Source organism: Hydra vulgaris, chromosome 05 (genome assembly GCF_038396675.1).
Source record: "Hydra vulgaris chromosome 05, alternate assembly HydraT2T_AEP".
NCBI classification, from domain to species: Eukaryota; Metazoa; Cnidaria; class Hydrozoa; order Anthoathecata; family Hydridae; genus Hydra; species Hydra vulgaris.
Window position 1 is genome coordinate 19,035,001 of NC_088924.1, and position 15,756 is coordinate 19,050,756.

The 15,756-nt window shown below is 27.3% G+C and overlaps 1 protein-coding gene across 1 annotated transcript in view; it reads left to right on the plus strand.

Annotated features, from left to right (window-relative positions):
- LOC136071898 (uncharacterized) overlaps positions 1-15,756 on the plus strand; it is a 125,964-nt gene that overhangs the window by 96,999 nt on the left and 13,209 nt on the right. Inside the window, exons 9-11 of the mRNA XM_065797603.1 lie at positions 7,822-8,316; positions 11,566-11,691; positions 14,518-15,018. Coding sequence (XP_065653675.1) covers positions 7,822-8,316; positions 11,566-11,691; positions 14,518-15,018 — 1,122 coding nt within the window. The remainder of the gene's footprint in view (positions 1-7,821; positions 8,317-11,565; positions 11,692-14,517; positions 15,019-15,756) is intronic.

The following is a 15,756-nucleotide window of genomic DNA, read 5'->3' on the forward strand; positions in this document are numbered from 1 at the left end:
TCAGCAAACAATGCCACTTAGATTTGAGAATATCTGGAAGATCGTTAATGTAAATTAAAAAGAGTATAGGGCCAAGGATAGAACCTTGAGGAACCCCTGAAGTTACAGGATATGAAGAAGAGTGCTGTCCATTGAGGACAACTTTTATACTACGATTGAAAAGGAAGGACTCAATAATCTTAAAGATGTTACCAGATGCACCGTAAGAAGAAAGCTTATAGAGAAGACCAGCATGCTAAACTTTATCAAAAGCTTTAGAAATATCAAGAGCGATAGCCTTAATCTCTCCATCTCTATCTAATGCACAATAAAAACCATCGGTTATTACTGTTAGCAAATCAGCTGTAGAACGAAAAGATCAAAATCTATATTGATGATCAGATAGTAAGTTATTAGATTCAAGATGAGAGATTTGTTGACTATTTCTTAATTAAAGATTCAAAAACCTTGCTTATGATATCAAGAAGACTATTGGGATGGTAGTCAGCTTTAAGGTAGTTGTAAGAGGTATAAAGATAGGGGGATTCTGATGATGAAGAGTTAGATAATAGTTTTAGAGAGATCAAACCATGATCAGAAGCACCTATGGGTGAATGTGGAGAAACTGAGCACTGACAAGGATCAGAAACAAGACATAGGTTTGGTAGAGAAGGTAAATGATGTAAGAGAAAAGTTGACTATTTGAGTTAGAGATTGAGAAAGTTAAGGGCTTTAACGCCAGCACAGTCACTGACACTTGGGCCAAATCATTTAGTGTGATGAGCATTAAAATCACCAACAACAATAATATTGGCTGATGAATAAAGAGAGAGGGCTTGGTCAATTTGATCAGAAATAATAACGAAAAGAGTGCTGTTTAGAAATGAAGGAGAGCAATATCGAACAAAGAGAAAGGCGATAGAGTGAAGTGGTGCTAAATGAAAACACGTAACAGAATATTCTGTGGATTCAAACCTTTCCTGACAAATGGGTGAATTCTTAGGAATGTAAATGCCCATGCCAAGCATGTGACTATTGCTTTACGAATTTTAGGAAGATAGCCATCAATACTAAGGTTACAAGTTGAGACAGTTGAACTCAAATTAGTCTCACAAAGAAGTAGAGGTGTGCGAAACTCTAAATTTCTGGTTCGAGTTTATTCAATAATCAAACTCAAATCGAATGTGTTTAGTTAATCAAATATAATTCGAATTTCGAATCTAAAGTTCCATATTTAAAAAGTTGCTGTAAAATCGTATTAAAACGCTTCAAAATGTCGCTGTAAAATTATATAAAAATGCTTTAAAATGGAGGACGAGAGAGTAAGGAGCGTTACTTGGAATTATTTTGATGAGCATAAAATTAACAATACTATTTTTGGTTTTTGTAAAATTAGAAAATGCAGTAAAAAAATATCTTGTCCTGCTTCATCTAGAACTGGCTTATTTACTCACCTGAGAAGTTGTCATAAGAAGGAATCAGCAGAGTGTGATAAAAAGGCACAAGAAGCAAAAAGAATGAAAAAGGAAGAAAATAAAGCTAGAAAACAACTGTCAGTTAGTGTCACAGATCTGTAGCCTAAGAAAACAGCATGGACGTCTGATCACAAAAAAGCTAAAGAAATAACAAGAGCTATTGGGCGCATGTTGGCTTTGGATTACCTGCTGTAGAAGGACAAGGTTTTCAGGCACTTATGAAATTGGTTATATTCCGAGCAGAACCACTTTTTCTCACAGTATTGTGCCAACTATGTTTAAAAATTTGAAACAAGAAATGAATGATTGCATTACTACAGTTTGTTGGCATGCCATCCTATTGCTTTTCCACAGACATGGTTTTCTCGCGCACTGGATTCCTATATTTCATTTTGTTTGATATATTTAACTGCTAATTTTTAAATACAATCATATACACTGGAGAATAAACCGTTTGTGGCTGTTTCACATATGGACGAAGCAATATTAGAATCTCTTGAGATCAATTGAAAATTGAAGTCAATTGAAAATTGGTCACTACCAAGAGCAGTACCAATGTACATTCTTCAAGACAATGGTAGTAATATTAGAGCAGCATTGAATATGGTTAAAAGGTTTCATCAGTGATATTGTATATAGAGGCTCTGGAATTTCACTGTCGCAGAGACTTGTGGCATCTTTAGAAAGGTTTCCTTTTTTTGACGAGGTAACATAAATAATTATTTATATACTGAGACTCAGTATATAAGTGTTTATTTCGGTGCTTTATCAATCTTTTTTTGACATTTACTGTCATTATCAATCACGCACTTATTTTTAATTACATATTTTCACATGAAGCTTTCTTTAACTTCAATTGCATTACAAACCATGGTCATACTTAACTAATATATTAATATCTAATTATCTATATTCCTTGAACTATTTAACAGTTTCTGTAATATTTTATTAGGTTCAGCTAGATGCATTTTGCACACTGGTAGATCCCAGGTACAAGTTACTTTACTGAAAGCAACCTGAGAAGCTGGCAGCCAACTTATCAAAGCTTCGTGAATTACTCAACGAACTTCCAACATTACCAGGTTCTGGACCAAAATCAGTCCAGTCTCAGAACTCAGTGACAGAGTCTACACTAAAAACACAATCAACAGGCTTGTGGGAATCCTTTGATATCATGATGAAGGCAACTGCAACCAACAACAATGTTGCTGATGCTGATGTGTCAAGTACGAGTGCGCTTGATGATTACGTGAAGACATACTTGAAAGATATGGCAATTGGGCACAATGGCTGTCCACCGATATGGTGGAGGCAAAATAAAAATCGATTTTCTTGTCTTGCTAAGCTTGCTCATTCACTTCTGGCAATCCCAGCGACCAGTGTCAATTCAGAGCGTCTGAACTCAACATCTGGGAACATTGTTTCTATTAAACACTGCAGTCTTCTATCAGAGCATGTAGAAGAACTTACCTTTCTTCATAAAAATTTGTAGACATTTAGCATTAGGATAAGTATGGTTTGTTGATGATGACATTTTTAAATGAATTGAATCTACACTTTCACTAGTTTAACAAATTTGATCTTGAACTTGAACTCAATCAAATTTTTTGTAATCTTGTTAAAGTTAAAAAACCTAATCTCGTACAGCTCTACAAAGAAGTCTGTAGGTCTGGTTAACTTTGCAACAAGTAGGTCTGGTAAACTTTGCAAGAGATAAGACTTAATAGAAGAAAAGTTACTTAGAAGACCACGAATATTAGTGAATGTTAGGTTTAAAGAACTTGCTGATGACGATGGTTTTTTATGTCTTACAGTTTTTGGTACTTAAGTACATTTTAAAATTTTTTAAAAAACTTGAATCAAAGCACAGATAGTACTCAGTACACTATTTAATAGTCCTAATAATTGCCTCATTACTATTAATAAACCCTAAGCTGTAATAAAGGGCTCCAAATGTGGCCTCAACAATGCACACCAAAAGTATGAACAGGGACACCATCCATGCGCAGCATGGCAATGTTAGCACTCTGATATTTTTCAGCTGTTGATGGAATCAGCCTCTCTAAGAGCTACCACAGTTTGGGAAACCTGACCACCAGTCTGCCTCAGAACCATAAAACTGAGTTTTAGAACTGTACCCTCTTTAGGATATAATAGAATGAGTTGCTTAGTCATAAAAACAGAAACACAAGCAAAACCCATGCATTGAGTCAAGAAGATCTAGCGTTCAACATCCTAAACTGGAAACAATATATTAAAAATACATCTGCACCAGCCTAATAGATGAAGAAGGGGTGTGAGGCCGGTCAACAGATTGAATCTATTTACCCTTTAAGACTTTGCCTAGGAGGCCTTCAACAAGACAGTAGCGGGATGCATTTAATATCTGCCTAAGATGAGTATTTTTATTGAGACACCATCTCTAGCCTTTCCTCAACCAAGAGTCCCAAGGTAGAGATGTTTTAAGTCGGAATTGGCTTCTCCTAGCCTTTCCCTAAAAAAGCATATCCTACAAGGCAGCAGGACATGAAGCATGTTGTACGAGGGTTACATGTTACCAGTAGCAGGATAACCTGACCTGATAGTAAGAATAACCTGACCTGACAATAATTTAGTAGTTCCATTAATTTAGTAATTTGGTAATTCCAAGTAATTTAGACAGTAGTTTAGTAATTTAGTAATTACCTACCCCATTTTTGGAGTACATATTTATGACTTTTACTTCAGGTTAGTTTTATTCTTTGGAAATAAGTTGAAATGCCTGAAATAGGAAAGGTTAAACAAAATGGTGGTAATAGGGTTAGTTAATACAAAACATGTTTGGTTAGTTGATACATGTATTAACTAACCCTTCTTATTTACTAACTAAATTTTCTTAAGCAATTAATATCCACCATTAAATACAGACCTGAAGTTACTAAATTTAAATAACTTTATTAAACATTAATCATTTTTTTCATTTTTTTTACAAGAACATCTCTCTTAAGAATAAATGTCCTTTTATTATTCCAAGAAGCCAATGTAAAAATGTCCTGTCTAATGTTAAGCTCTGCTATTTTCGGTTTACTAAATCTTGTATCTTATCTTAGATGTTAGGTTCTAGAGACTTTTTTGTTAGTCTTCAACAGTGTCATTAACTTAAGTAGGTCTTAGATTTAATCTATAATTCATAGTTCTGATCTTTTTACTTCTCCCAGAATAAAGCAGAGTTATTTGCAAAGAATTCTTACTCCAATTTGACTCTTGAATCTAATGGTCATACTCTTTCTGCCAGTTAAACAGATTAACCCATTGTTAAATATCCAAATCACTCTAGCTTCCAATTTGAAGCTTAATTCTTAATTAAACACTTCTACAGCTTGTGCTCCAGATAAGATTTCTGTTATAGCCTTTAAAAGTGTTCTCCAGAACTCTCTAAACTTTTGAAAAGTCCTAAATAAGTGGTTCCAATTTTTCAAAACTCTAGAAAACGCTTTGACCTCTCTAACTATCTTACAATTAGTCTTCACTCTGTTAATTTCTTTATATAAAGGTTTTAAGATTATTAAATTATTTTTTTCTAACTGCAGTATTGAAGTTATTCTTGAAGTCCTACGCTCTTTATTTCAATTAACTTTAAGAGTACTACAAGATTCTATCTTTGCTTCTGTATTGTTTTTAATCTACAACAACAATCTTCATGAAAATTTTACATCTAAAGCTGACAACTCAACTTTATACTCTTGTCTTGACAAAAAAATCTTCACTTTTTGATTGCTTAGAACAAGCAGCCAATTTTTAATCTGATCTTTCTTCTTAAATTCTGAACTTAAAATCCCCAGTTTTTTTTAGACAATAAAACTTGTTTATTTACTGGAAAAAAATATTGCAATATTTTACAATAGCTTGCAGTGGCTTATTGATTTAAATTCTGGTCTTAAAATCCACAGTTTTTGTTAGACAACAAAGCTTGTTTTTTTACTGGAAAAAAATGTTGCAATATTGTTGGTATTCCTATATTGATGAATAACAACCCTCTTACTCTCAGACAAAGTCTAAAATCATATTGTAAATGTAATTAGACCTGCTTTATCTGCCAAGCTTTAGCCACTCTCTCATTGTTGTAAGGTTGCATTTTATTCTTCTTTCTACAAATACTATCATGGCCAATGCTCAAACAAACATCACTATTACAATATATTATTTCTACTATGATAAACCAAAACTCATTCTTGTCTGGTTTCTTATTTAACAAGTTGCATCCATTTACTGTATATTTCCTTTCATGCTTTAAAAACTTTTATCCAGTTTTTTTCCTTGCACATCAAAAACACCTTATAACTCTTACCCATCTTCATGTTTTCCTTTTTTATATAACTTTCAACTTTTTGAGTCTTCAGTTTACCGTTTCCTAGTATTTTAACTTATTCTTTATTTTAAAGTAATTTATAACTTAATAGTGGTTGCTTGCAACCTTGTTGGAAGAAAATTAGAGTTTAAAAGTATATAAATATATACCAGTGTTTAATAAATAGTAAAGTAAGTATAAAATTATAGTATATAAAGTATTATAAATTTTTTTCAGCATATACATTTTTTAAAAATTCTATTCTAAAGTTAGTAACTTTGCTAGATGTAAAGTTTGAAATTCCGCAAGAATTTCTATTTTTTCAATATTTTTTTATGTTTTAGTTACATAGATGATTCATCTTAATTAGATATGAATTACTACAACCTGCAATTTTCACACAATTATATAATAAATCACTCAACTTTCAAAGAGAGAAAGCAAATTGCAATGTTAAAGACTTCGTTTAATTAAATTAGATGCTTGGTTTGTAGCTGTTTAGGAAAACAGCTACAAATTTAAGCTTTTATGAGTTGATTACTAAGTGCTTTTGCTAATAATTTTTTTCTATATGATGTTTTGCATCAAGCATATAAAAATGTATATATACATATGTATATATATATGTATATATATATATATATATATATATATATATATATATATATATATATATATATATATATATATATATATATATATATATATATATATATATATATATATATAAATATATATTATATATATATATATATATATATATATATTATATATATATATATATGTATATATATATATATATATTATATATATACATATTTTTTTTCAATTTTAGGTACTGGTTGTGGGAGCCATTTTGACTTTAACAAAACCATGCTAAAAAATGTAGAATATAAAACTATGCGATTTTCACAACTTGAATTATATTTTGATAAATGTTACATTAGACCCACACTAAAGACATCATATTAAAAATATAAGTTGAGGCTTTAGGTTTGTGAGAAAGTTTTTCTCTATAATATGTTGCTTTTAACTTGACAATTAAAAGCACAGCCAGAATAAACAGTTTTGTTTTCCTTTAAATTAAAGTTTTTCAGCTCAAACCAAAACGTTTTTCTATCTATGAACACTCTACTGTGCTATATCAGTTGGTGTATTTACATTCCACTGAATTTATAGCTATATCAGTTGCTGTATGAGCACTCCACTGTGCCAATCGCTATATCAGTTGATATAAGAACATGAAAATAGAAATAAAAGAATAAAGAAACTAAAAATAAAAAAATTAAAAGTAAAAATATAAAAAAAAAAATCAAGAAAAAAATAATTTAAGTCGTTAAAGTTGTTATAGTTATGAATTAAAAAAAAAATGTTTTTAACGTTTTTAATCTTTAAATGACATTTAAAAGTTGTTTATAATGGTGATAACAAAATTTACATCTTAAGAGACTTTTTTTAACTGTGCATGTTTTACATTTAAAAAAAGCAACACTACTCACATGTTTTCCTCTTTGTCAGTCAATATAGCAACACTGGCATGTTTTAAAAATATTATTAAATGATAAAAAAAAGGAAAAAAAAACACTATTAATTAAAAAAACTTTCTAGTCATTTTTATTGCGGCTTTTTAAAAAACAATAAAACCTAATGTACTTCCGCATTTTTTTAATTGCTTTAACTTTTAAACAGCATTAAATTGACTTTTTGACTTTTATATTTTTAAAATATACTTTCAAAGCTTAACTGTTAATGTTGCTTAAATGTTAAAATAAAGTGTTGAAAAAGACTTTTTTTACCATTAAAGTCTCTTTCAACTACTATATAAGGATTTATATATATATATATATATATATATATATATATATATATATATATATATATACATACATACAGATACACATATATACAAATATACATACATACAGACATACATACATGTTACAAAGAAAAAACTTAGTTGGTATGCAGCTCTCATTTATGCTTTATACCTTAAATATATAAATGTATATGCATGTATTCACTGATATAAATATTTTTTAGATGCGTGTCACATGATTAACTATGTAATAGAGGACATCCCAACTGCTTTAGAGAAAACAAAAAATATCACTGAAATGCCAATACTGGATACAGAATTTATAATTTCATTTGATTTTGTTCCTTATTCATTTAATAATAGTTTAAGCAGTATTATTCATTTCACTAATGATAGCTATAAAAATGGTTTTCTTGGAGTCTGGCTTGATAATCTTGGAGTTCTTCAAGTTTCAGCTCTGATCAATGGTACTGATTTCATATTTCGCAATTATGCGCTTCCATTAAATCAATGGTCAAAAATTGAGATTAGTCAAATTTTTTTCAATAGAAGTTATTTGTATAGAATTAGTGTCAACAATATATACGTTTTATCTAAAATAAACTCACAAGTTCAAAGTTTTAAAAATGTTATATTATATGCTTCGAACCCGTGGAATGTTTCTCAAAATGGCTCAATAAAAAATGTTTTTGTTGCTAACAATCAAGCAGTTTTATCAAGTAATGTGCTTATTTAATAGTTTTAAATGCTTATTTTTTTAGACTCTAAACTAATTCTATTTTTAGACAATTTAACTTTTTTTCACTTTTTATTTATTTTTATTTTTTTTAATCATTATATCTTTAATTTTAGAAAGATAACTAACAAAAAGCTAAAATATAAATTAATTAAAAAAACCTTTTTTAAAGTTTGATTTTAAGTTTCAGAGTAGTCACAATTTTAAATTAGATTGCTTAATGTGTAGTTGTGTTGTGTAATTTGCTTGATGTGTAGTTGTGTTGTGCAAGTTGCTTGATGTGTAGTTGTGTTGTGTAAGTTGCCTAATGTGTAATTGTGTTGTGTAAGTTGCTTAATGCGTAGTTGTGTTGTGTAAGTTGTTTAATGTGTAGTTGTGTTGTGTAAGTTGCTTGATGTGTTGTTTTTGATTTAATAATTAAAATAGCTTTTTTAGTTTGGTAAAAAATTAACAAACATTATAAATTACAATGATTAGACTTGTGTTCATTCTCATCCTTTTACTGCAACTGCTCCTTTATGCCTAATAAAATTAGTTTCACATATCTTAATTCATCTAATTTTATTTTCTTGAATATCAATGCTTTGAGATTCTCTCGCTTCTTTATGTCTTCCTGACTTGTATGGTTGAAAACTTTTTAACTGTTATTCACCTTCTCAAGGCCGATAAAGCCACTACAGATGAGGAGGTTACTTAATAGTGGTTATAGCCCTCTCTCAACTCTATAACTCAGAAACACGAACCTTGACAAACAAGGCCGCTGCGCGGAGAAACAAGTTTAATTGCTCTTTAAAATCACATCTTTATTCTCTGCTTTGTTTAATGTTCAAATTTAGTGGAAAAAATAGTTTTTTAAATTCCAAATTTAAATAGTAGTTCACTTTTAATTTATTTACTTCTTGAAAGTGAGCATATTGAAAATAAATTTTTTTTAAATGCTCAGTAAATTAATTGATGGGAATATTTACTTACTGAGTTTTGATTACTGAGTTTTTTTTTTTTTTTAATGAATTAGTTTTATTATGCTTAAGTTGCTATAGTCAGTGTATTTTACTTGATTGTTTAATTTCTAAAAATTTATTTTTTTAAACTATCAAGTTATTAGAATGTAGAATGTATTGATGTTGTCTCTAAAATTTATTGGTTATTATTTTTTAACCAATCATTTGCAAAGTCATAATATAATAAAAGTATTTGGTAATTTGTTGGATTTTTAAATCGTGGATGTAATACCATTGTGGTTAAATTGTAACAACGTGAATGATGTATGTTTGTTAGAAATGATGTAAAGTGTCAATGAGAAAAATTGCGTAAAAACTAGTGAAGCTTATTGGGAACAAATCATAACAACAAATTTTATAGTTAGAATAATAAGAAGAAAAAAAAAAGAAAATACTGTTTTATGTTTAATGACATTTATTAAGAATTTTGATTTAGATTAATTTACAATTATCACATATATTAGAAAGTTTTTGAGATCAAAAGTAATACAAACTTTTTTTTTTTTTGTTCAATTACACTTTGGTCATCAATCTTATGTAATAGTTTTTATGACATTTAATCATTTTTTAAACTCAAAGTTTTAATAAGAAAGGTTTATATTGGTTTAATGACTGAAATTTTTTTCAGTCTCATTAAGCTTTAATGATTATATTTAGATTTATATGTTATAGTTAGATAACGTTATAGTTAGAATAAACTAAACTTTTATGTTGTAGTTAGAATAAATTAAAGCAATCACTAGGTTGTATCAGAGTAATTACTAATTTATGCCAGAAAAAGTAATAACCAGAACTTGTGAAAAAATTAATATGTATATGGGGGTGTAATATGTATATGCGGGGTGTAATATGTATATGGGGGGTGTAATATGTATATGGGGGGTGTAATATGTATATGGGGGGTGTAATATGTATATGGGGGGTGTAATCTAATAAAACTAAATGCTAATAAAGGTAGAACTCACATTTTATTTAATAAAATTTATTCCGAATTTTTATTTAGAGTACAAGAAAGGCAAGTTTATTAAATCAGTTAATAAACTATATTTATTTTAAATTATTACTTATTAGTATAGGATGCTTATGGAGTAAATCACACCTATTAAGGTACAAGTATGATGAATGTTTATTTTAAATGAAATTTTAAAGCATTGTCTATTTACAAACATCATGTACCTGATAAAGTTCAAACAATAGACCCCATTTCTCATTTAATGGCATGAACATAACTGTCAATAAAACAGATATATCATTCAATACAAAATTATATATAAAGTTAATGTAAAATGCCAAATAAGTTCTTGAAGATCATTTAATTAACAACTAATAACTTCTATATTTTTTACTTTTCAACAAGCACTATGTTTTAACAAAAAAAAAATCTCTTTTTACTGTTAATTGATAATTAGTCACATGGTTAAACAATTTTTATTTAATTAGTTTTTTATTACTTTTTTTTTGTTATTTATTAATTATTTTAATTTTAAAAGCAATACTCATTTAATATTGGTATATCAGCTTTAAAAATATTTTTAAAAAAGTGTTGTTCAATAATATCTATATATAGAAATTACTTCTGTATTAGTATGTATTAACTTTGTTATCTCTCTATTACTAAATATTAACTTTGTTACCTCTGTATTACTAATTATTAACTTAGTTACCTCTGTATGAATAAATATTAACTTTTTTTTATCTCTGTATGAATAAATTTCAACTTTTTTTATCTCTGTATGAATAAATTTTAACTTTGTTTCCTCTGTATTACTAAATATTAACCTTGTTATCTATGTTTTAATAAATATTAACATCGTTACCTCTGTATAACTAAGTATTAACCTTGTTATCTATGTTTTAATTAATATTATCATCGTTACCTCTGTATTACTAAATATTAACTTTTTTACCTCTGTATTAGCATGTATTAATTCTTTTTAGTATGTATTAAGCCTTTATTATTAAATATTAGGCAATATTTTTTTAGAAAGACTTGTATTAAGCAATATTTGTATTAGAAAGACTTGTATTAAGCAATATTTGTATTAGAAAGACTTGTATTAAGCAATATTTGTATTAGAAAGACTTTTATTAAGCAATAGTTGTATTAGACAGACTTTTATTAAAAAAAGGTTTTAATTTTATTACTTACTCAATTAACTTTTTTATTTTTTGTTTCTTTCTACTGAAAACTAATATTTGTATAAATAATTCAGTCTAATATATAACTGTAGGTTCGTTGTTACAATGGAGCAATTGGTCAAGATGCAACACATCCAGTGGATATGGGTTTATTAACAGAACAAGATATTTGGGTGAAGAATGCTATACAGATCTAAAGGAATGTTATGTATATAAAGGTATAACAAGAATTAAATATTAAAGAACAAATTAAATTGATAAATATTTTTTATTGATTTGAAAATGTTGTTTAAATTAGAAAATTTCATTTATATTACAACTCATGGTTTTTTTATTTTTCTGCCTAAAACCGGTTTTGCAAAGTTTTTATTTCAATAATATATTTAAAGCTTTACAATTTTTTTAAAGAACATCACAACTAATCGCAACTGAGGTTTAATTAACTTTATTTGCAGCTCTTTTTCCATTTTTTATTATTAAAATTTAACATTGAGATGAACAAAATCAAACTTCATAGTTCAAATTTTTTGAAATCTTGGATCCATAATTTAAAATCTTGTTTCATAACTTTTTAGATTTTTTTAGGTAGCTGCTGAACATTAAGTTCTTTCATTTTCATCAAATAGATGAAAATTAAGTTTAATGGATGTACAAGTCTAAAAACGTACAAAAAGATTGACATCATCTGTTCATTATTTTATATGTTCAGCTAAGTAGTTTTTACACAGTTCTTTGTAATGAATGATACAATAAAAAATTTTTTTTTTTTTTTTAATTTTCTCCCTCAAACCAGTTCATTTTTCAAACCAGTTAAATCAATTCAGTAACTGTAGATACAAGTTTATTAAAAGAAAGTATTTTTAGTTATATATTCTGTATTCAGTATTTTTAGTTATATATCTAGTAAATCTTCAAATAAATGTCTTCATATGTTACTGATTTTTGTATAGAAATCAACCTAAGCTCTTCTTTAAATTCATATCTATAGAAAAACATTCTCTAGTAAAATAATCAATATAAAAGATTTAGGCCTTTATCGCGACAATGGTTTAATAGTGATGCATAAAAAATCTGGTCCACAGCTCAATAAAATTAAAAAAGATATAAAATTATTTTAAAACATTAGTTTTCAAATCGAAATAAACATAAATTTAAGAGTTGTGAACTTTCTTGATGTCACATTTAACCTCTCTGAAAATTCATATAAACCTTTTAAAAAAGCAAATGATGAATTATTGCATATTAATATTAACTCAAATCATCCACCCCTATTTCTAAACCAAATCCCGATTTCAATTAATAACAGGCTAAACCAAAATTCTTCTAATGAAAATGTATTTAATTTCTCTAAATGAATATTTGAAGATGCCCTTAAAAAAAGTGGTTTTGAAAATTTTGAACTAAAATTTGACCCTGAAAAAAAGAATTTAAAAAAGCAAAATAGAACTAGAAATGTAATTTGGTTCAACATATACAAAAATGTTTCCTTTAACATAGGAAAAGTGTTTTTAAAATTGATCAATAAGCATTTCCCACACTCTACATAACTACATAAAATTTTTAATCGAAATACAATTAAAGTAAGCTACAGTTGCACAAAAAATATGGAAAGAATTATAAAAGCTCACAATAATGCTTTGTTAAACAAAAAAGAAATCCTAAATGAAAAAACTACAAATAAATTGTAATTGTAAACAAAAAAATAATTGTTCAATGAGTGGAAGTTGTTTATCAAAAATGTGGTACATAAATGTATTGTTTCCTCTAAGAATGTACCTGATAAACAATATATTGGCATAACAGAGGGTGAATGGAAAAAACGTTTTGCCAATCATAAGCAATCTTTCAAAAATAAAAAGTATTCAAAAGACACCATGCTGTCAAAATATATATGGGAATTAAAAGGTAAAAATATAGATGATTTTATACTGAATTTGTCCATCCTTAAAACAGCGCCTGCATATAACAAGATTTCCAAAAAATGCATACTATGCCTAACAAGAAAAATTTGAAATAATTACTCATGCAAACCAAGAGTGTTTATTAAACAAAAAATCTGAGTTAATTTTTAAATATAGGCACGAAAATAAGTTTCTCCTAACAAACTATAAAAATAAATGAGCTCAAATAATAGTTACATTAAATCCCTCTTTTCAAAAACATTTTTTTTTAAAAAGCATAAGTAATTTCTAAAGAATTCTGTTTATAATTGCGTCAGCAAATTCCACAAATGTGTGAAAACACTTACAGTACGAAAGTTACAGTACAGTACAGTAAGACATTTGCGACTTCCTGTAATTTAATTTTTGGTATAAATTGAAGTTTTATTAATTTGATCATTCATTTCTGATGAGTCTTTATTGATAAAACACAGTGTTAAATGAAAAAAAAATTTTTTTATTTAACACTGTGTTTTATCACACACTTTTGCTTGGTTTTCTTTAATTTTTATTATAAAAAGTAAACTTTCTGTTTAAAAAAAAAATTAATTTAGAAGACCGGAAATTGTTTGCAAACTCGAAGAAAAAAAATTTAATTCATATCAGTCAATTTTGTAGGACTTCTTTCATGTTCTACCTATTTATCTGTTGATGAAGCAACCCTCCCTCATGTTCTACTTATTTCTCAGTTGATGTAGCAACACTCCTTGCATATTCTACATGTTAGTCATTTGATGTAGCAGCACTCCTTCCATGCTCTACCTATTTGTCAGTTGATGTAGTAGCACTACTTGCATGTTTTACCTGTTCATCAGTCGATGTATGTTATCAGTATAAAAATAAAAATATTCAAAATGTTTTTATTTTTATTTTATTAAAAAAATAAAAGCTTCCCAGTCTATAAAGTTGTGTTTTTGTGGTTTTTTAAAAAGTAATAAATTTTAAGTTTTGTCAATTAAGTTTTATGGTTTTTACAAAAAGTGTATTTGATTTTGTCACTTTTAAAGCCAAAAAGTCATTAAGAGCCTTTTTTACCACAAACGGTAAATTACAATGTCAAACTATAGGAATATTTATATATGCTGCTTTAAATATTTTTTTCAGATTCATGTCAGATGATTAATTATGTCATTGAGGACACCCCAACTTCTTTAGAGAATGCAAAAAATATTACTGAAATGCCAATACTGGATACAGAATTTATAATATCATTTGATTTTATTCCATACTCATTCAGCAATAGTTTAAGTAGCATTATTCATTTCATTAATGATTCTGATAATATTAGAAATGGCTATCCAGGAGTCTGGCTTGATAAACTTGGAGTTCTTCAAATTTCAGCTCTTATTAATGGTAATGATTTCATATTTCGCAATTATGCACTTCCGCTAAATCAATGGTCAAAAATCGAGATCAGTCAGTTATTTCTAAATGGAAGTTATTTATACAGAATTAAAGTCAACAATGTTTACATTGTATCTATAATCAACACACAAGTTCAAAGTTTTAAAAACGTTATAGTATACGCTTCAAATCCATTGGATGTTTCACAGAATGGCTCAATAAAAAACCTTTTTGTTGCCAACAATCAATCAGTTTTATCAAGTAATGTTCTTATTTTATACTTTTAAATGCATATATAGTGTAAATTTATAATTTGCTATACCAAGTTTGTCAGTTTTTTTGTAGACTGTAAAATTATTTTTGTTTTTAGACAGTATAAGGAAGAAAAAAAAAATTACTAAAAAGATTTATTGGTTATTTTTAATTTATCTTTTGAAATACAAGAATCAAGATAATAAAAATTTTTTTTAAATGTAGGTCCCTAATCTCAGGGGCCAAATATGTTTACCAAATAATTAATATATTCATGCAACTTTTGTTTATATTGAAAAGAAAATTATTAGGTATTATTCTTCTATCATATCTTGCAAATGTTTGTTTTATTTATGATTTATAAATAAGCAATGTTGCTTTATTCATACAAAAACATTGGTGTCTATTAATTTTCAAAATAAAATTATAAATGCTTTTTCATTTAAGACTAAAAATTAAATTATGTTATTATAACAAAATAATTTAACACATTTTTTTAAATACCCTATTAAGGTTTTTAAATTCAAAGTACTGCTACACACATATTCTTTATATATATTATTATTACATATATATACATATTTAGTATGTATTAAGTTTGTTATCTCTGTATTACTAAATAATAACTTTTTTAATTCTGTATTAGCATGTATTAACTTTGTTACATCTTTATTATTAATTATTAACTTGGCTACATTTTTTTTAAAAAGACTTGTATTAAAATGTACTTGTATTAAAACTTTATTA